The sequence below is a fragment of the Neovison vison genome, chromosome 4 (assembly GCF_020171115.1).
Source record: "Neovison vison isolate M4711 chromosome 4, ASM_NN_V1, whole genome shotgun sequence".
NCBI lineage: Eukaryota > Metazoa > Chordata > Mammalia > Carnivora > Mustelidae > Neogale > Neogale vison.
The window spans coordinates 220953570-220975075 of NC_058094.1; the positions used below are offsets into that span (position 1 = coordinate 220953570).

Here is a 21506-nt window from a genome sequence, read left to right on the forward strand (position 1 = left end):
TACAATTGAATTACGATGAATTACAATGACAGAGCTCACACAAACGCTGATGCTCACTTTTCTATTGTTCTACCTGCATACAGCACATTTATGGATCAAATCCAGTCTCCAAAACTGATTCTCTGTCACTCATGGTTGAAAACGAAAGGCCAATGTTCAAATAAGTTTTTAAACAGCTTCCACGGGGACTGAATTTGATACTTCTTCCCCTGTTCCTTTGGAATCACTGAGGGATCACCATAGGTTTTTGCTGATGGCCATCTTTCTGTAAACCCTCCTAAGTGGAGAACTTGTAAGCTGTACGGGTGAGTGGTGGCAGTCAGACTGCTGCTGCCTGCCTTTCCCTCTGAGACCTCATTGTAGCCAGGCTGCCTCACAACCTCCCGGGCCCGACACCATCGTCCTCAAGGGCAGAAATATACCCGCGGCCACAGAAAGCAGCCATCACTCCCTCAAATGAGCTTTCAATGAACTAGGAAGAAAGCACAGGGCAGTAGAGAAATAAGTGGACTAAGTCACAGCCTGGGATGCCCAGCCACCCTGTATTTTATAAGAGGCGGCAATCATGATTTGTTAATGGGAATAATATATTTAAACCATCTAAAACTTCCCTATTTATTTGGATTTGGCTAGCATCCAGCGAACTAAGTGTGATCATTATTTCATCTTTGATCATAAATTCATAATTGTAATTTTTTAAGGTTTAGAAAATGAAAAAAACTTTTAATTTGGTAAATTTTCTTATGGATAGACTGTTTTGGGTCCATAGAAAAAAGATTTTAAAAATTGATGAAAATGATCCAGATAAGGGAAGATCAGAAAGGCTTACTTGGAAATTCTGTATAGAAGTCAGAAAATTTGAGTAGGGCTTTAAGAGAGTGACTTAAAAATTATTTGTGGCACAGGAAAGCAGGGATTGTGGTCAGTCTGGAAAACTACTGATGGACCAATTTCTTGGGTTATGTAACACTGAGAAAATTTCAGACCAGAAAGAGAGAGATTTAAAGGTCAAACTCAAAGCTTCACATTTAGGCCCAGACCAAGGTGCCCATGCAGAGGAGGAGGGGAAGGGCCCACCAGGACTGGGGAGCTGGAAGAGAAGGGGGCCAGGAAGAGAAGACAGAGTTGAAATAGGTCAAAAAGTACTTCACCAGCATTGCGCGATACAATCAGCGCCCATCTCTGTGCAAGCCACCTTACAAAAGCACAGCATGGCAGCTGCACTTCTGCTCACGCCAGGAAAGAAATGTATAACCCCCGATATGCATGTTCTGGTTTTGTTTAGCTTGGAAAATGGATGAACCAAAATAATTTTGTAAGTCATCGTTACTTCTAGGTAAGTCCCCCAAATTCAACTGCTGTGAGTGATCAGTGAGAAAGGGTTAGCAAGAGCAGTGGATTTCTACCTCCCTTCCTATCGAGTCATCAACTCCAAGTAATCAGGTTTCTATCCATACTTTGCCATGAAAACTGTACCTGATCAAGTTTCTTCTCAGCTGCCAAACTTAGTCTTTTGTATTCTCAACACCTTAGCGGATCACTCCCTTACCTCCCGAAACTCGAATCCACCTCGACTCACTGCTACCACTCCTGTAATTTTCCTGTTTCTTTTCCATTATGGTGTTCTATTCTCTAGGGTTCTGCCATTGATCTTTTCACTCCATACCTTCTTCCAGTATGTAAGACTCCACTCCCAAGTTTTTAATTATCATGTATATGTTGAGGATTCTCAAGGTATATCAAAGGGTCAAACTATATGTACGTGTGTGTATATAAGTTGAGTAGAATCATATACATACACACACACACACAAACAGAAGAATTGCCTAAAAGCAGAGATTGTTCTATAGATATCTATGTATCTATATTTAAGCACTTCTACATAGTTTCAAAGACAGATCAGTTTCTGTGTGTCCCAGAGTCCGCTGACCAACTTCCTATCTTCGCGTGGTCTTCTCACATTCTCTATTTTAAAGAAAGATGGCAATCAACTGCCTCATCCAGAATCCTAGTCATTATATTGACTCCCCTCTGTGTTCCTCCAAAGAAGACTTCTGAGCACACATCCCAAGGAACTCCAACAGCAAAGTGAAGCTGACTTATTCATCATTTCTTTTTCGGATTTCTAAGAGCTGAATGGCCTCCATCTCTTCCCTAACCAATTTTTCCTCCATATTGCTACGACACTAACCCCTCTAACTGGTACTCTAGTACTATGACATCAATACAAAGACCATCTACCTGAGAATGCAAACAAGTCTCTCTAGCTTTCTCACCTCGAGCTGCATCTCCTATGGCTCCCAAGGATCTAGCAATTGTGCCGAGTTCTTCCAGGTTTCCTTGCACACCACACTCCTTGCACATGAAATGTCTTTATTCATTTCTCTTTACCTAACTCCCCAAAAGATGTTATCCCCCAGAGAAACTATCTCCATGATCACCATCAATCCCGTTCCCAGTCTGGATTAGATGCTTCTCCCATGCCATCCTCACAGCACTCAATGTTCTGTTTTGATGAGTGTGTGTGTGTGTGTGTGTGTGTGTGTTTAAGGAAGCTCCAAGCCCCGCACGGAGCCTAGCACGGGGCTTGAACTTTCGACCCTAAGATCAAGACCTGAGCTGAGATCAAAAGCCAGAAGCTTAACCAACTGAGCCACCCTGACGCCCAGCACTCCCTGTACTCTTATAAAAAAATTTCTGAATTTTGTGGTTTATTCTTCTGGCGTTTCCACTGAATTATGAGCAGTAGAATAGAAGCTGTTTGCTTTATTTCCACATTCTCAGTGCCTACCATAACATAACAGGTGTTTGAAGAATGTTTGTTGATGAAATAGTCTATGCTTTAAATCAACAAAACAGAATGCAATACCTATAAAATAAACTCTTTGTGAATGTATGCCTTAACTTCTTAGTTACATAAAATTAGTTTAATTAAACATGGATAAAACCATAAAGGAAATATTTCTATGGCACTCTAAAGAGGATATTAGAGCACTTAGAAAAATGAGAATTGTATAGCTCTAGGATTTTGTTGTCTTAGTGCTCATTAAAATGTCATGTTTTCATAACAGTATAATAAGACTAACACAATGTTCTACACAAGACAGGTTTTGGTTTATAATTTTAAAATGCCCTGTAGGGGAGGAAGGGGAAGAGCACACAGAAGAAGAGAAGGAGAGAATGGGCACAGAAACATTTTCCCTAGAAAGCTGGGCAAGGTTTGAAGTGAAAAGAGGAGGATGCTTCGGGAAGATGCGTGTCTGTACGCATTCCACCTGCAGAAGCTGCTGCCCTGGAAAAGCAGAGCGGATAAGCCAAAGAAATAGAGTGAGTGATGCAGACGACACAGTGTGAAGGCAGACGGCTAAGGTCAGACACTGAGTGGAAGGACTCTCCCAGAAAAGCAAGTTTAGGTGGGTGAATGGCAGAGGAAGGGATGGGTATTAGCACTTGGGGTTATGGACGAGGAAAGTCGCTCAATGCAACAGCCCATCCTTGGAGAGGAGATGCCTGGTGGTCCTTTTCAGACCACTGTTGCCTGAGACCTACCTCATGGTTAGCACCCATTTTCTTTCAAAGGAACACTGTGTATGACTTGGGCAAAACACTTGACCTTCAAGTCCCTGGAATTCTTTATCCATAAAATGATCTTTAAGGTTTTATACCATTTACACTAATACTTAATGGCTCTATGCTACTATATAGTTTTGTTTTCTTTTTTTAAGCAGGATCCACACCCAACCTGGAACCCGTGGTGGGGCTTGAACTCACGACCCTGAGATCAACCCCTGAGCTAAGATCCAGAGCTGGACACTAGACTGAGCCCCCCAGGCGCCCCTACGATATAGGTGATATTCTGAGAATCACTTCCCTGGTGCCGTCGCTGAGGAGGTGGTCCTGGGTGTGTACATGTGGCTAGTCAGACCCACACCCTCAGTTCACAACAGAAACCACCATGCGTGACAGATTCACATCAGAGACATCCAGCTTCTGTCAGACTCTGAACATGTTTCCATCATATTCATTACCAGCACGGCCAATGTCTGATTTATAAAATGTGAGAAATTTAAACAGCAAGAAATTGTCCTAGTGAGTGAAAAAACAAGTAGCAGTAAACATGACTAAGATCACGAGGAAGAAATATTTACAACATATTTAGAAGTTTGCTCAGGTGAGATAAAAAGGGATGGAAGTCAGCTCTGTAACACCATTCCCCTGCATCAGATACCGGAATCCTGACTAGGAATCACTGAACAAGGTTTAGGATAATGTAAAAGGCATGCCTTATTAACTCTTGGACATCTCATTTCTTGGTCATAAATCCTATTAACTTGTATTACCAACTGCCATAAAACTTGCAGATAAAAGATAATTTATGCTCAGTGTACAGAAGCTAATGTTTCTGCACTCCTGAGAAGCACAGGACCAGAAAATGAGAAAGTACGTATGAGAAATCTGGAACCATCCACACTCTGCATGGCTAGCATGATAAACATGGCTGGGAGCACCTAAATGTCTTCATAAGGAATATAGCCTAACTAGTAATTGATATCAGTAGTGTTTCATGTCGAAAATGTCTCTCACTGGTTTCATAAAACCTCCTGCTCATAAAAGGTTATAAAGTCTTATTAAGAAGACATTTTGGAAAGTAAAAGAGAAATGCTTGCTTTTAAGGGAGGAGCTATTATGCATTCTATTTTTAATTTTCTATTTGAAGGACCGTTCAATCTGCCATTTTTAAAGTAAATGCTACCTACTTTCACTCATAATGGCAGTTTGACCCACAGTAAGTGAAATATGCCAAAACACAATGTAAAGGACATTATATATTCAAAATAAACCGGCTAAAAAATTCCAAACATTTTTCCATATGTATATAGACCTGGAACTACACTATCTCTCCCTTGTTTTAAAATTCAATTTGTAATAACCAAAATAAGTCACAGAGAGGGGACTGAAGAGAGAATGCAGATGAAAGACTAAGGTTTGGAACGACCTCTGGAACACTAAGGGAGTGGCTTTTGGACGCACAGGTCAGCCGGCAGTGACCAGATCAGCCTGATCGACAGAACTCTCCTGAACAAAGGACGCTTACTTATTTACATAACAGTCTCAAGAGAGACTCACATGTAGATTATTACAGAAATGCTAAGATAATTGGAGGGTTTAGGTGGCTCTTTAAAAAAAATCCAAAAAAGCACATTTTAGTCGCATGGTCTAAGGCTATCATTGCCACTTAATAGACACAGGCAACATCTCTTAGCAAAGCACAGCACCAAGACATTTTTATCAGTCCTACCAACAGGTCCCATAACATGTCTCATCCTCCTGCTATTATCTTCAATTTCAGAATCAATTCCAGAAAACACTGTTCTCAAAAATAATATTCAAAATAATTAACATTTACACTGATTTTCACCACTTTTGAAGTATTTTAGCAAAGCTCAAAGGTAATCTCATTCAATTTTCTTAAATGATAAAAATTCTTGAGGTACGTAGATTTTTTTATACTTGAAGGAAATTCAGAGTCATTTTTAATTTAGGTGAACAATGAGGTGGGATGTACCCTTACAGTGTACCCCAAATTCATCTTATTTTAAAATATTGTGGAGAATAATTACATGCACACACACACACATACAACTCTAAACACATACCAACTGCCCACTCAGTAAAACACTGTTCATGGATAAATACCAGCCTATGAACTATAACTTGTTTTAAGAGTTTGATATTTGCTATCCAAAATCTATAAAGAACTTACTAAATTCAACACCCAAGAACAAATAATCCAATCAAGAAATAAGCAGAAGACATGAACAGACATTTCTGCAAAGATGACATCGAGATGGCCAACAGACACTTAAAAAAAACGTTCTCCATCACTCGGCATCAGGGAAATACAAATCAAAACCACAGTGAGATAATACCTCACACCAGTCAGAGAGGCTAAAATTAGTAAGTCAGGAAATGACAGATGTTGGCGAGGATGTGAAGAAAAGGGAATCCTCCTACAATGTTGGTGGGAATGCAAGCTGGTGCAGCCACTCTGGAAAACAGTATGCAAGTTCCTCAAAAAGTTGAAAATAGAGCTATCCTATGACCCAGCAATCACACTACTGGGTATTTACTCTAAAGATACAAATGTAGTGATGCGAAGGGGCATGTGTACCCGAATGATTATAGCAGCAATGCCCACAATAGCCAAACTACAGAAAGAGCCTAGATGCCCATCAACAGATGAATGGATAAAGATCATGTGGTATTACACACACACACACGATGGAATACTATGTGGCCATCAAAAAGAACCCGAAATCTTGCCATTTGCAATGACGTGGATGGAACTAGAGGGTTATGCTGAGCGAAATAAGTCAATCAGAGAAAGACAATTATCATATGATCTCTCTGATATGAGGAATTTGAGAGACAGGATAAGGGACCATAGCAGGTAGGGAGGGGAAAAAATGAAACAAGATGGGACCAGGGAGGGAGACAAACCATAAGAGACTCTTAATCTCATGAAACAAACTGAGGGCTGCTGGGGGTTGGTGGGACGGATAGGGTGGTGGAGTGATGGACATTGGGGGGGGATACGTTCTATGGTGAGTGCTGTGAATTGTGTAAGCCTGATGACTCACAGACCTGTACCCATGGGACAAATAATACTTTATATGTTAATTTAAAAAAAAAAAGAGTTTGATATTTGCATGTTAGGCCACTAACCCCAAGAAAGAGGAAAGTAGTGTAGTGGAAAGTATAGAGTCAAAACACTTTGCTGTGTGACTGACATATCTGTCCTGCTTTCCTCACAGAACTGTTATGAAGTTAAAATGAGATGCTTCTTGTAAAAGTTCCAAAATTATCTTCCTTTCTGAGAACAGCTATTTATTGACTTTCAATTAAAAAATACATTTCTAAAGTTTCAAACCATTCTTTATTCGGCACTGAAGCACACCAGATTGGTTTTCTTGGGCCCTGGTTCCACAATATTTGAAAATGGTTTCAATTTAAAGTTATGAGGCTTCTTCTGTCCATTGTGATTGTGATTGTGATCAGTCCTATTAATTATGAACGGTAACTGTAGACACCCTTTTTGAATATATCCCCAAAACATACACACTGCCTAACACAGATGTATGCTCTAGCACATGGATAACATCACACATAGTTCTATGAAAACACACATGGCAAAGTCAGTTCAGTTCAATGATCTGAGTCCCACTTCTAGAATGCAAAATGGTTCTAATGCACTAATTTTAGTATAGCTTTCAATTAATTTTTAGTGTTAATCACAGTTCATAAGTATATAATTAAAACTGCTTAAAAATATGGCAACTATATAAGATTGGTTCATATCCTAAATCCTCAAACATACTCATTTTGACTTTTGCATTTATACCAATAATTGTCTTAGTGTTCTCTTACTAAAAGCAGTTGAAAAGCTGGGACCTTGTATGTATCTCTCGGGAGATTTTTTTTCTTCCTTAAGATTTTACTTATTTTAGAGAGAGAAAGAGAGTTGCGGGGGTGGGGGGAGGTGGGGAGAGAGGGAGAGAGAGAGGAAGAGCACAATCTGAGATTTCTCTAGAACTAGTGCCAAAGAGGAGCAAAGCCGGCACCGTTAGTCCCACAGGTGGAAGTCTATGCTAAATACTGTCACTCCTCTACATGACAGAGGGTATGACTATGTAGGACGTTTTTGTCCCACACTATTTAATAATTATTTTCTTAGGTAATTTCCCAGTTATTTCTTTTCTTTTCTTTTAAGATTTTGTTTATTTATTTGACAGACAGAGATCACAAGTAAGCAGAGAGGCCGGCGGGGGGTGGCGGGGGGTGGGGGAAGCAAGCTCCCCGCTGAGCAGAGAGCCCGATGTGGGGCTCAATCCCAGGACCCTGAGATCATGACCTAAGCCGAAGGCAGAGGCTTTAACCCACTGAGCCACCCAGGTGTCCCCCAAGTTATTTCAATGAGACAAAAGCACAATATCACACAAAGACTCTAGGAGGCATTGTTTTGGAGAATGTAGACTATGATACAAAACTTCGTTGGGAGAACTAAGGATTCTGTTTTCACAATTAATTAAAGTTTAATATATTTTATAAATAAGGAAAAAAGTATTCTCCTAGAACCTATGTAGGTCATGATTCCAGACTTTCTTCCCAAACTTCAGTTTCTGGCAGTTTGAGAGAGACACTGTTCTGTGTTCACACAGTAGTTCCTCTTCCTGGGCCACGGCCTTATTTACCTAGACTGCCTTGCAGTGACCTGGGGAGTGTCACTGTGTCCTCCACCAAAGGTGACAGAGGACAGAGCTGGCCTGGCCTTTAAAAACATGCAGTGCCACTTTCTAGCTATCTTTTTCACAGATGCCACAATTTCTTTCCGTTGGCTTAGATACAAAATGGAGAATGCCGCCCAAACCAGACCAGATATTCTACTCTGATATCCACTCAGATATTCCACAGATAATCTCAGGTAACCCTCTGAGATTGCGGGTTAATTACTTCTGTAACGTAGGCAGGGTAACACCATACTTACAGAAGCAGTATGACAAATTAGTACCCTGACCAGCTTAATAAAAAGTGCTAGAAAATAATTAAAGAAATCTTTTAAAAGGCATCAAACATCTGTTTTTTTGTTTTTTTAAGGGTACTCAGAAGCCAAAAACTAAGGTTGGACTGAAAAAGAAAACCAAATCTAACTTTCATCTTTGAAATATTTGGTGTTTACCAAAGCAGATGAACTTGATCTTTGGTTTCCAAGGCATCGAAGTAGGGAAGGTAATCAGGAGACAAGGCCAAAGGCCTGCCCAGGGTTGGAGTGCAAAAGGAGACTGCACCATATAAAGCAGAGACTTCCAGTGGGAGAGGAATACAAATAACACTCCCGTCGGACCACTAGGAAAACTGCCGACCAAGCCCTGGCACTCTGTAGCTGTCAGAGTCTCCACAGATGTCCTAAGTTGTTAATGCCTACAAATAACTGGGCTGGGAGTCTGCTCTAAATTCTCCTTGGACTCAATTTTAACTCACACTTCAAATAATTCCCACAAGTGAAGCTCCCAGGAATATAAGGTCGTGGCCAAAAATCATCACACACAGAAGGAATCGAGGTTACAAAATATGTAAGTGAAAGTGAATACAAAAGACAGTGGATTTTTAAAAACCACAGGTTTTAGAATTATTCTAGACCATAAAGTATGACAATTATGTTTTAAAGAAAGGTCTTGAGGGGTGCCTGGGTGGCTCAGTGGGTTTAAGCCGCTGCCTTCGGCTCAGGTCATGATCGCAGGGTCCTGGGATCGAGTCCCGCATCGGGCTCTCTGCTCAGCGGGGAGCCTGCTTCCTCCTCTCTCTCTCTCTCTCTCTCTGCCTGCCTCTCTGCCTACTTGTGATCTCTGTCTGTCAAATAAATAAATAAATAAAATTTTTTTTAAAAGGGTCTTAAAAAAGTGAGTACAGGACTAGCATATAAGAAAGCGGAATCATGGCAGGAATTTAAAGCTCTGCAGATGCTTTCAGCAGCAAATAGACGCAGCTGAAGCAGAAGAGTGGCATGGAGCACAGGTGATGACCTTCAGATGCAGCCCAGGGAGGTTAAGGCACAGACGACATGAAAGAGAAGTTTGCAGATACACATGCTACAACTGCAGGATCTTAACTACAATTAATTGGAGTTGCCAAGGAAGGCAGAAGAATAGTGCCAAGACAGTCTTTGAAAAACTAATGGCTGGGTTTTCAACAGACGACAGACAGCAACCTGTCGTTGGAGGAAATCCCCGGAACCCCAAGCTGAATGCATCTTAGGAAGTCCACCATGGTCCGCGTTACCGCGATGGTACAGAACACCAACTGCAATGACCAATTCTTAAGGGCAAAAGTCATTTTTCAGATGTGGCTTTTTCTATCAGTTAATTTTCCATTTTTTACTTTTTTTTTTTTTTTCCATTTTTTACTTTTTAAGAATTATTGTACTGCAGCTTCAACTAACTGGTTATCTGTTCACTAGAATATCTACCTACAGCCAAGTTACAGGTGACTACTTTAGCAATCATACCATCAATTCAATATAATGAAGCTCGATTTATCATGGCAGAAAGTTTCACGCTTCAGAAATTGTTAGACGATTAATAGGTATTTAACAAATACATAATGAGAAATCTAAGAAGCATATCTGCTCGTGACATACGACTAAGTGAAATATTTTAATGACTTCTCATTCCCTACAGCAAAAACGTCCACACTCTACTGTACAAACTCAAGACTCTTCATGAGCTAAGTAGTTTTCTAGTTGCATCTTCTAGTGTTTTCCATACTGCAGATCCTACAACATGCCTGTGCCTCTCTCTTTCTTTCGTGGCTCCTTCTGCCTTGTATGGCTTCCTCACCATCTCCCACAGCAAACATCCACTCATTCTAGAAGATCCTGTTCCAATGTAGCCTCAAGAGAATGAAAACCAGGCATTTTGTCTCTTTAATTGGCTGCCACATCCCTGGGTAAGTAAGTGCCTGGCATATAGCAGGATAAATATCTGTTGAATTAACTGAGTGAATAAAATGTGAATGCCTGAGTGGGCTTTCCTTACTACACTTAGGACCAAATCATATAATCTTTCATCTCGTTTATGTACCAATTTTTTAACGGTGCTTTATGTTTATGTTTTTACACATGACTTCTTCACCGGACAGTGTTAGAGAGCAAAAATCATGTTCCTAGTTTTCTTAGCCCTCAACTGCCTAGCAGTGCAATGAATAGCAGGCGCTCTCTGTTTGTTGACTAAATAAATGGACAGTATGGAGTTTGAAAACTGAATTCTTCAGCTCTCTTTTCACATCTCATAGGAAGTGTTCCAGAAAGCTAGGCAATGCAAAGAGCGAGGAAAAAAAAAAAATGCAAAGCTGACTGAACAACAGGGAGCATGCATTATATCCACTGTATTAACTGAACAACAATTTTTAGGTAATGACATGCTACAGATGGTAGGGAGCAGATGGGGTAGAAGCAATGCTGGAAGTAGTACATTACAATGAGAGGCAAAAAAGAAGAACAACTGTCCACTATCTTCTAAAAATATTACCAGATGATTATTTTTCTAAATGAACTCACTGATCAACCTTATAAAACTTACTTAATAAGAATTCTGTTCTAAGCACTATGTTGATAGAAAATCTCCTTGATATTCATCATGGGAAGTGAATGACATGATCATTAGAAATTTATTCTGAGGCAGTGAAATTAATAAGCAGGCAACCTATGAAGAGTAAAAGCTAAAGATTTTCTTTTTAGTGCTGAACAAAATCAAATCCAGTTTCCAATTATAACGACAACACTGAAAATATATGAGAATTCCATTTGAAATATTTGCCAAGCTTTGTGTTTCCTCTGTTGAGATTTTTCTCAAGTGGCATTCACATTCAGCTGCTCAAAATGCAAAAGTGTTAAATTTAATTCGTAGTCAATTTAATTAAAAGTTACAAGATTTTTTTTTTTCTGGGCATAATAAAACGAAAACTTTGAGGCTTCTCCTGTACATTTTTGCTGTTCCATGCTCTAAGGCAGTAGAACAGGGTAAACACAAGTAGGCCAACATGATCAACTTCACTCATGTGTCAACTTCAAAGACACACAGTAGGCTCGTGTTTTCTCCAAGTCTACTTGAATGTTAAAAGTTCTGTGGAAGCAAAGTGCTGACATTATATTTACTCTTCACTTACTGGTTGAAGCAGGTAGATGAGAGATTCCTCTTGGATTATTATAATTGGCACAGGAGTGATGCAAGTAGCTTGGAAGAGGGTGCTCACAGATGCCATAATCTGGTCAAAACGCCCACCAAGACCTCCCAAGGTCACGATTACATCTACCTAAGCAAGGCAAAGCAAAACTGAAAGTCACACATTTCAAGTATTGTCAATAATTAAACAGCATCTAACAATGAAAAAGAGCTTCCAATACTGTATTTTCTGTGATAAGCCACAGAGAAATGGTAGATATCATTTCTTTTGTTCAGATGAAGGAATGAAGTTACTTGTTTAAAGTTGCATAATTGGTGAGAAGCAGTCACAATTTGAGACCATCTCTTTCAAGTATAAGTTTTGTTTTTCCCATCCGCCTGTTGACCTGGAAAACTAGTCAACGTTTCCTTTACAAGTCTGTTTATGTGTTCCTTCCATTTGGAATCTTCCCTGACTTCGCAGCTGGTGCCTCTCCCATCCACCCCATAGCATACCCATGGGCTCGTCTTATAAATACAAAGGTTCATCACCCCACTAGAATTCAAGTATCTTGAGAACCTACACCATCTTTTTATTGAGCCTAGCAATATTGCCTAAACTTTCGGGGCTTCATTTTTATGTTCCTGTGCAAAAATTGGATAATATTTGCCAACGGATAAGTTTGTTGTGGGATTTAAATGAGGTACTCAAAGGAGTTCAGTACAAAGCATTTAGAACATGTTCGTGACATAGTGATTCTTTAAAAATTATTAGCTATTACTCTTTTGCCATTTGCAATGATGTGGACGGAACTAGAGGGGATTAGGCTAAGCAAAGTAAGTCAGAGAAAGAAACCATATGATTTCAGCCATATGTGGAATTTAAGAAACAAAACAGATGAACACAGGGGAAGTGAAGGAAAAATAAATTAAGATAAAAACAGAGAGGGGAGCAGACCATAAGAGACTCTAAACAATAGAGGACAAACTGAAGGTTCCAGATATTTTTATGCCAACACAGCTTTATGTTATTTTCCCTTTTTTAAAACAGATGAGGACTGCTAGAGGGGAGATGGGTGCGGGGATGGGGCAACTGGGAGATGAGCATTAAGGAGGGCAGAGGATGTGGGGACTACTAGGTGTTACATGCAACTGATCAGTCATTAAATTCTGCCCCTGAAACTAACAGTAAAGTATATGTTAACTAAATTGAATTTAAATAAAAATTTAAAAAATAATAAAAACAGTAGCTCTTATTCTATCACCGTATTATTTTTGGTATTATTACAGTTATATGCTTTTAACATTTTTGTTATTATTACCTATAGTTGTATATGTTATTTTTTCACCACTTAACACTTTCAAGATAGCATTTCCTATAACTAAAGTATAATTTATTTAAATGTTCCCCTGTTGCTGAAAATGTATTTCCAGGATTTTAATATATAATATTACTTTGCTGCTTTCCTTCTATATAAGACAAAGGGTAAAGATGGGTTGTGGGGAAGTAAAAGAGAACGGAGGACCCTTCTCCTGAATAAAGCAGCCCACAGTGGGCTTGAGAAGAAAACACAAGGCACTGCCTCCTCCCATGATCCTATGCACGTTCTTCTATACTCATCCTAGTCTCATATTGTATCAACAGAGCAAAGTGGATATAGTCATTTTGGAAGAGGAAGGACTGAAGCATTTAAAGTAGCACAAGAAAACCTTAAAAATAATAAAAATGGACTGTAATAATAATCATTCCATCTGGAATAAAAAAGGAATTGCTTAAAAGTAGGGAGTATGTGGTTGTTAGGTTTTTAAAATAGTTCATGAAAAAAAGCTTAAATAAGATTTTGTCCATAAAGATGCCAAGGTTTTAAAAGAATAATGTTAACCAAGCACCCAAATGACCTGTACAGTTCCTAGAAGAAGAGTGAGTGGTATGAAGTCCATGAAGCCAAAGGCTGTGTGTTTCTGGTCCCATTGTTAATCGTGCCTAACATATCAAAGTCAGTCAAGGGTTTCATGAAAGAGTAAGTGAAGACACTGCAAGAAATGACACATCACTTAAGGAAGAAATAGCTTAATTGCTATATTGTGGGAATACGTAAATCAGAATGGGTTTCCATAAAAACACAAAAGGCAAATTATACAGAAGAACCAAGACATCGGAAATGAGTTTTCTGACTCTTTCAGAATGTAAGGAGAATGGAATTTTTTACTTTGGATAAGATACTTCATGTCAAAGCTAGAGTATCTTAAGACCCATACACAATACTGGTTTTGGAGATCTTTCAAGAACTCAAAACATTAGACTCAGCGTCCAAGAACAGCACGCAACCTAGGAAGCACGTATTACTCTGAATACATAAACAGAGACAGGGACATCTGTTAATCTTCAGAGCAAGAGGGTAATTTGTAAGCAATTAGGCTTAGGCCTGCTGAGGAGACTGCTTCTGTTTGGGGGAAATGGCTTCTAATCTTAACAAAGAGGACTTATTAGTAAGGCCACTCCAGACCAGTGGGGAATAGGCCCAGAAATTATATACCACCTCAGAAAAACTGAAGAGAATTTGCTTTAAACTGAAGAAAAAAAAAAAAAAAAACTCAAAGAAGTTATGTATGAAATATAGCAAAATTGCTAAGGCTCTAGTAAAAAGCAAATGGCATATTCTTATGCACATAATCCTAAATTCACATCAGAAGCAAGGTCTAGTGAGAGTTTATTCACTATGCAGATTCTGGAATCCCTTTTTTAGGTTCTCAATTTTTCATTACTATACTCTAAGCCTTGAGGGATCCCATAACCTTTAAGAATGAAATTTAATCCCCCTCTTCTGCACTGGGGTATCAGGATGCATAAGCAGTATCTGTAGATCAGTGATTGAATTTTTCAGAATAGAGAAGCCGCAAGATTACTTCTCATCACGACTCATTCTCCCTACAGGAAGTATTTAGCAAGACTGCGCCTGGGTGGCTCAGTGGTTTGGGCCGCTGCCTTCGGCTCGGGTCATGGTCTCGGGGTCCTGGGATCGAGCCCCGCATCGGGCTCTCTGCTTGGCAGGGGGCCTGCTTCCCTCTCTCTCTGCCTGCCTCTCTGCCTACTTGTGATCTCTCTCTATCAAATAAATAAATATCTTAAAAAAAAAAAAAAAGACTGATTAAAAACATCAGAGGATCAATGGGGCTGCAGGCAGGGCAGCGGGGAGGGTCAGCTTGGGAGGTTTCGCTGCTCTCTGGCGCTAGCTCTAAGTAGGACATCTGGATATTCAGAGAGAGAGACAAGAGACAGACACCACCCCTGCACATTTACGTAGGCTTTACAAGGCTAGATTTATGTGTTTAGGACCACAATGCCATTGGGACAGCGTTCAATCTGAAACAGACCATTTGTAGACTGCCAGGGTGACTCTTCCGTGTGGATCCAAAGCCTTGTGCGTTCATTTCTAATATCGCCCCGTGTTTTTTGTATTTTTAAAACTTTGTATTTCCCGAGGCTTCAACATCTTCAGACAGGCTGTGAGCACCTGGCCCAGGAAAACAGGTTCACAGGTGCTAAGTCTGGTCCCTGCCACAAGTTTCCGCTTCTTGCCCTCCCGACTATGACCTAGTGACGTTCAAACAAACCAACGGAAGTCCTCGCAAGCCTCTGGTTGTCTACGCACCCCGACCCCCAGTAAAGCACTTCCCATGGGGCCTCGCTCTAGCTTCCAGCTCCCCCCCTGTTTGAGTCTGCTGGCTGGGTGTTCCCCCCATGCAGCCCTCAGCCTGGCACACCAGGCCTGCCTTTCTAAGACCTCTCAGTATATCAAGGCCTTAAATTTCAGATGTCTGTGTCTGCATCAGACAAAATTCCCAATTTAAGTAACATAATTATTCTTTACAATACACCCAGGCACACTTAGTTAAAACTTTTGATATACTTTAGTATCTCTCCTTCCAGAAGAGGCCCATGTATCCCAGAGGCTAGCCCCACAGTTCGCAACAGAGCAGACAACAATATTTCCTGAACTTCCCTTAAGTATATAAAAACTCAGGAAAATTTGAATAAATAACCAGAGAGGCAAGAAGCTATCTGTTAGGCTGAGTTAACACCATCTCATTCCTACAAAAGAACACTTCCCTACTTAGCAAAGGTTCAAATAGTCTGTGGCTTTTGAAAAGAGTAACTTATTTCCTATGTTACTTTTGGTAATATTGATTGATCATTTACCTTGTGTTAGGTGCTATTCTAAACAATGATATATCAGTAAAGAAGACAAAAACCTCTGCCTTCATGGCACCGACAAATGGAGGATAAGACACAACTGATAGACATACAAATAAGCCTATTAGTTGGGAGGGGAAACGCTGTTAAGTGCTAAAACTGGGAGAATAACAGAGCAGGAGAGGAGAGGGAATGTGCTTCCACTTTCAGGAGCTAGAGCAGACTAGGCTGCACAGAAGAGATGAGGGCCGTGGCCACGTTATGGTACAGGGGCAGGGTTCTTCAGACAGCAGATTATGTTAAGGCCCTGAAGCACTGTCAGAGCCCCAGGCATTTTCAAAAAGTATCAGGAATCAATCTGCTAAAATTAAATGAGAAATTAGTAGAAGATATCAGAGTAAAATGTAAGTATTAGATTCGTAGAGACTTGTTAAGCCACTGTAAAGTCTCTTTCATTGGCATTAAGTGGGGAGCCATTCTGAGCAGAGGAAGACATGATCCATGTATTTCCAAAATCAGTATGTTCCAGAATTTCTCCACTTCTCAAAACCACAACCTCATGACAACCATGGCTCAAGCCACCAAAATCAACAGGGGGTAGAAGCCACCATTATATCACACCTGAAGTGGCACATAACACAGGTCCAGTAAGTATTTTTTTGAATAGGGGCGCCTGGGTGGCTCAGTGGGTTGAAGCCTCTGCCTTCCCCACAGGTCATGATCCCAGGGTCCTGGGATCGAGTCCTGCATCGGGCTCTGCTCAGCGGGGAGCCTGCCTCCCTTCCTCTCTCTCTGCCTGCCTCTCTGCCTAATTGTGATCTCTGTGTGTCCAAAAAAAAAAAAACCTTAAAAAAAAAAACCAACCAAACAAAGGAACTATATATAAAACCCCTAGAAGAAAACATAGGGGAAAAGACCCTTGACATTGGTCTTATCAACCCTTTTTAAGAAATAACACTAAAAGCACAGGGAACAAAAGCAAATACTAAAAAGTAGGACTGGACTGCGTCAAACTACACAGCAAAATAAACAATCAACAAGAGGAAAAGGCAGTTTTTCTTATAGAAGAAAATATTTGCAAATCATCTATCTGAGAAATTAATATCCAAAATGTATAAGGAACTCATATAATTCAAAAGCAAAAACCCATCAACCTGATTTAAAAAAGGGCAGAGGAGCTTACTAGGCACTCTGTAAAGATGCACAAACGGCCAACAGGTATATGGAAAGATGCCAAACATCACTAATCATCAGAGAAATGTAAACTAGTTCTATATTCAAAAATCAAGATCAGAATGAAATCAGGATCTTGAAGGGGGTATCTGCAGTTCCAAGTTCAGTGCAACATTATTCACAACAGCCAAGATCAAAAACAACTAAGTATCTCTCAACAGATGAATGAAGATCACACACACACACACACACACACACACACACACACACAAAACGGAGTGTTATCAGCCATAAGAAAAAAGGAAAACCTACAGTAAGCACTACACAGATGGACCATGAAAGCATTATGCTAAATGAAGTAAGTCAGACAAAGAAAGACAAATACCGTATAATCTCTTTCAGATGTGTAATCTAAAGAAAGCCAAACTTTCAGAAACAGAGCAGAATGATGCTTGCCAGAGGCTGGTGGTGGGGAAAAGAAAAACGCTGGTCACAGGTACAAACCCCCAGTTATCAGATGAGTCCTGGGATCTACTGTACAGCATGGTGACCGAAGTTACTAATACTGTATTCAACACTTGAAAGCTGTTAAGACAGTAAATCTTAAATGTTCTCACCATCCCAAAATATCAAAACAAAACAAAAGGTAACTATGTGAGGTGACGGAGGTGTTTGCTAGCTCTATGGTAATCATTTTGCAATATATTTGTGTATCAAATCATCATGTTGAATGCCTTAAATTCATACAAAGTTATATATCAGTCTTATTTCAATAAAGCAGGTAAAAATAAAGACATATTTAACATTTTTTTCACACTTGGTCTCCAAAATCATCAATGTTCTTTACACTAATAGCACTTCTCAATTTGAATCAGCTACATTTTAAGAACTCAAGTGACAAATGGCTAGTTTTGGACAGCACAAATCTAAAAACGGCAAAAAGCAGTGAAGACACGTACCTCTAACTTCCAAAGCCCATTCTAGAAAAAGTAGTGGGAGAAACAAAACAAAACAACAGCACCACTATGGCTGCAAAGAATTGCCATCCTCAGGGAAAAGCCCAGTTTATGCCTGGAGTTAGACATAAAGACACTGAACGTACATATACAGGAGATATTAGTGAGGATGAACCATGAATTTCAGAGGGTACCAACAGGGAGGGCATACATGGTCTAGGGCAAGTCATTTATTTTTGAATACGCCTACTATTCTCTAAAGAATGGAAGCCAGTCTCAGAGGCTAACCAGTTTTCTACTGGTTGTGATGTACCAAGGACTCAGTATTTATACTCTAAAGAAGTGTTATTATAATCTTATTAGCTCCATGGCTAATACAATATTTAATATTTAATTACTATAGAATATATTATAAATATATTATGAATATTCACTTAAATATTTAATATTTAAATATAATACAAGAAAATATAATGCAATATTTTAAATATTCTATTATATTCTATTTGTGTACATATACACACAAGTGACCAACACATGCCTATTAGGCCATATTCTGTAATATATAAAATGTAAAGTATCAACTTCTAACTGGTTTCTGTTTATTTCCTCCACTCAAGTCAGGGTATTTTCATGGACTTTATTTGTAAGCAAGGGAGAGCGTTGTGAGAATAGGGTTGCCTTTCATAGGCAATCCTATGTGGCAAAAGGAACCCTGAAATGCTGAACAATAGTATGATACAGTCTTTCAAAAGCCGGGGAACCACATACAAGTTACTAACCTCACTGTGACTTAGGCAGCTCATCCATAAAGGTAAAGTACAGACCAGATTCATTAACATATTTTTAAAGATTCCTTTCACTTCCAACAGTCCACATGAGGCTCTCTGGTTTCCACTGTAACAGGTTAAATAAAAACCGTGTCTATTTTGTTTAGAAAAATAAATGAAAACCTGAACTTTGCATAATTTGCCTTAATAGAATCATGACAAGACTGGTTGAGGGATATATAACACTAAAAGGAGAAGCAATTTCATTTTTCTATTATAGCAGTAAAAACCTTTCAGTAAACAAAGGATGTGCTTTTCTCCATTTGTCCTCAAAAAGACTTAGATACAGCATGCATGAAGTCTACAGCAGAGACAGTGGCTGTCAGCATATTTTAATTACATTTACTTTCCATAAATTGAATTCCAGAGTTGCATAAATGGACAATTTCTTTATAGCTCTCCCTGATAAATAGGGTGACCATACAATTTACCATACAAACTGAGACACTTCTGAAAGTAAAAAGGGGACATTATATATAATTATACCAAGAATACAAGCATAAACCAAGACTATGCTATTTAAACCAAGACATATGTTTACCCTACTATTTGAGAATTTTAACTAACATCAGCCTACTCAACTTAACAAAAGTAAACACTAGGGGCTCAAAAATTTAGATGTTATTCTTATGCTTCCCTTAACTCAAAGATCTGTACTGTATTGTAGTAAGGCTTGAATAGCATGAGATTCTTTGGTTCAATTGTTTGATGCTCTTACTTAAAGAGGGAAAAGCCACCACAGGCCAGGAACGAAAAAGCTGGATCAAGATAGAGCAAAAACAATAAACTGGCTAAAAAATCAGCAATGTCAAAATGTTTTAATAAGCCTATAAAGGAATTCCAGTGATTAATATAAAGTACAATGAGCCACCAGGGAAATTAAAGACCACAGATTTCATGGTATCAGAAGAGAACTGTACTCACAAACACAGAATACACCTGGCTGAATGGCAGCTTGTGAAAATAAGACTAGAGGGATCCCATTTAAATTTCAACCAGGCTGAGTCACAGTTTAATGTAAGCTTCTTTGGGTGAGAAAGAAAAAAATGCCTCTTGCAATGGCAAGATAATGAGTCTTTCATTCACAGATGAGAAATCTAAGAAAATTAAGGTTAAGAGTGTGGTTAGTTTAAGCATTTTCAAAGGATGCCTACTTCCACTTTCTAAAAAAAGTGAAATTTGTTTGAATGGAGTATTTTTTCCAACTTTGTCAAAGTGTATATACATTATTAAGAAATGTCATTAATGTGTTTATATAAAACTTGTTTTTGAACATGTTAGAGAAAAGTTTAAAAAAAAAAAAAAAAGAGGAGGAAGGGACCTGTTTATATTATTGGAAAGTGATCTATGTAGCCAAGCTTGTCTGCATTTCACAGAAAAACTACAGAGGCCCTGATAAGGATCTGTACTAAGACTCCTGACTGCTATCAACCATAATCCCTGGTAAAAGTTCTATCATAAAAGCCCAGACAGCCCACTCTCTCGCTGATTATGGGGAACTTACTATGCCCTGTGCCTCTCTGGAGAGCTCAGCAGAGGGGACCCCAACCTCCTTGTGCAGACTGGAAGGATCTCTTGGGGGCAGAGGTCCTTGACACACCAGCGCCAAGTCAGCAAAGGAGGCAGCCAGGAAAACTGACCTATCCCAGTAGGTTGTGTGTGTGTGGGGGGAGGGGGGTGTCCCCTCCCTACTGGTGCATCCTCTGCTAGCTCACATGTACTTTCAGTATTGTCTACCCTTTGACATCCCAAACCAATGAGTTCTACCTTTCCCTCTAAATAATCAGAATGAAACCCTCCTCTCACTCCGGGTAAACTCTTAATCTGGCTTGCCCTAGGAGAGTGGACCCTGGAGAAGGTTCGCTCCCAAAGGGCTTCTCATGGGTCCCATCAGACTTCAACTACAGCATTACTGACAACATATCAGTATAATCTGCTTAACAAAGCATCTACCCCAGAGACCACACATTCTTAGAGTCAGAAACTGTCTCATTCAGTATGCATTTTTTTAATACTCATGCATTTTTCAATACACAATACTTAGCAGAATACCTGGATCCACATAAAGGACTTTTGTCAGCTGAATGGTGAGCTAAACAGTTACAGTTTTTACCCTGTAACTCTTTGGCAAACAAGACTAAATCATCGTCAAGTGAAGACTTTGTCTATTTTATGGTTCCTATTCTCTCTATGGTTCCTATTTCTCAAACTCTTGATAGGGAAAATGACTAAAGAATTATTCTTCAAAGCATCCTGTAATCGGCTCTTTTATTCATGTCATTGTAATTTCTGTCCTTTAATTCAGCTTGCATACAACCATTACGCTGTTTCTCAAAATTATCTTATGGCTTTCCATTCAATATTCTTTAGTGGATTACCATCACATGTAGATCAAAATTCAAGTTCCTTGTCTAGAGATGAAGGATTCTCCATATGTGAACCACAAACTAACAATGACACTGCCACAAAGTTTTCATCCTCAGGGTTCCTCCTAATACACTGTTTGAATTTTTCTTTGTTGACTCTCAGACTTGCCATCAAGAATGCCTAAAGCACTTTAATGTCAGGTCCCCTGGTCAAGAGCAAGTAAAGGACAATGAGTGAGAGTTCATTCCCATAATAATGCGATGCTTTT

At 39.4% G+C, this 21506-nt stretch overlaps 1 protein-coding gene across 1 annotated transcript in view; it reads right to left on the reverse strand.

Moving 5' to 3' along the window:
* TPK1 (thiamin pyrophosphokinase 1) overlaps positions 1 to 21506 on the reverse strand; it is a 341478-nt gene that overhangs the window by 117709 nt on the left and 202263 nt on the right. Inside the window, exon 7 of the mRNA XM_044246793.1 lies at positions 11722 to 11868. Within this exon, the coding sequence (XP_044102728.1) occupies positions 11722 to 11868 (147 nt within the window). The remainder of the gene's footprint in view (positions 1 to 11721; positions 11869 to 21506) is intronic.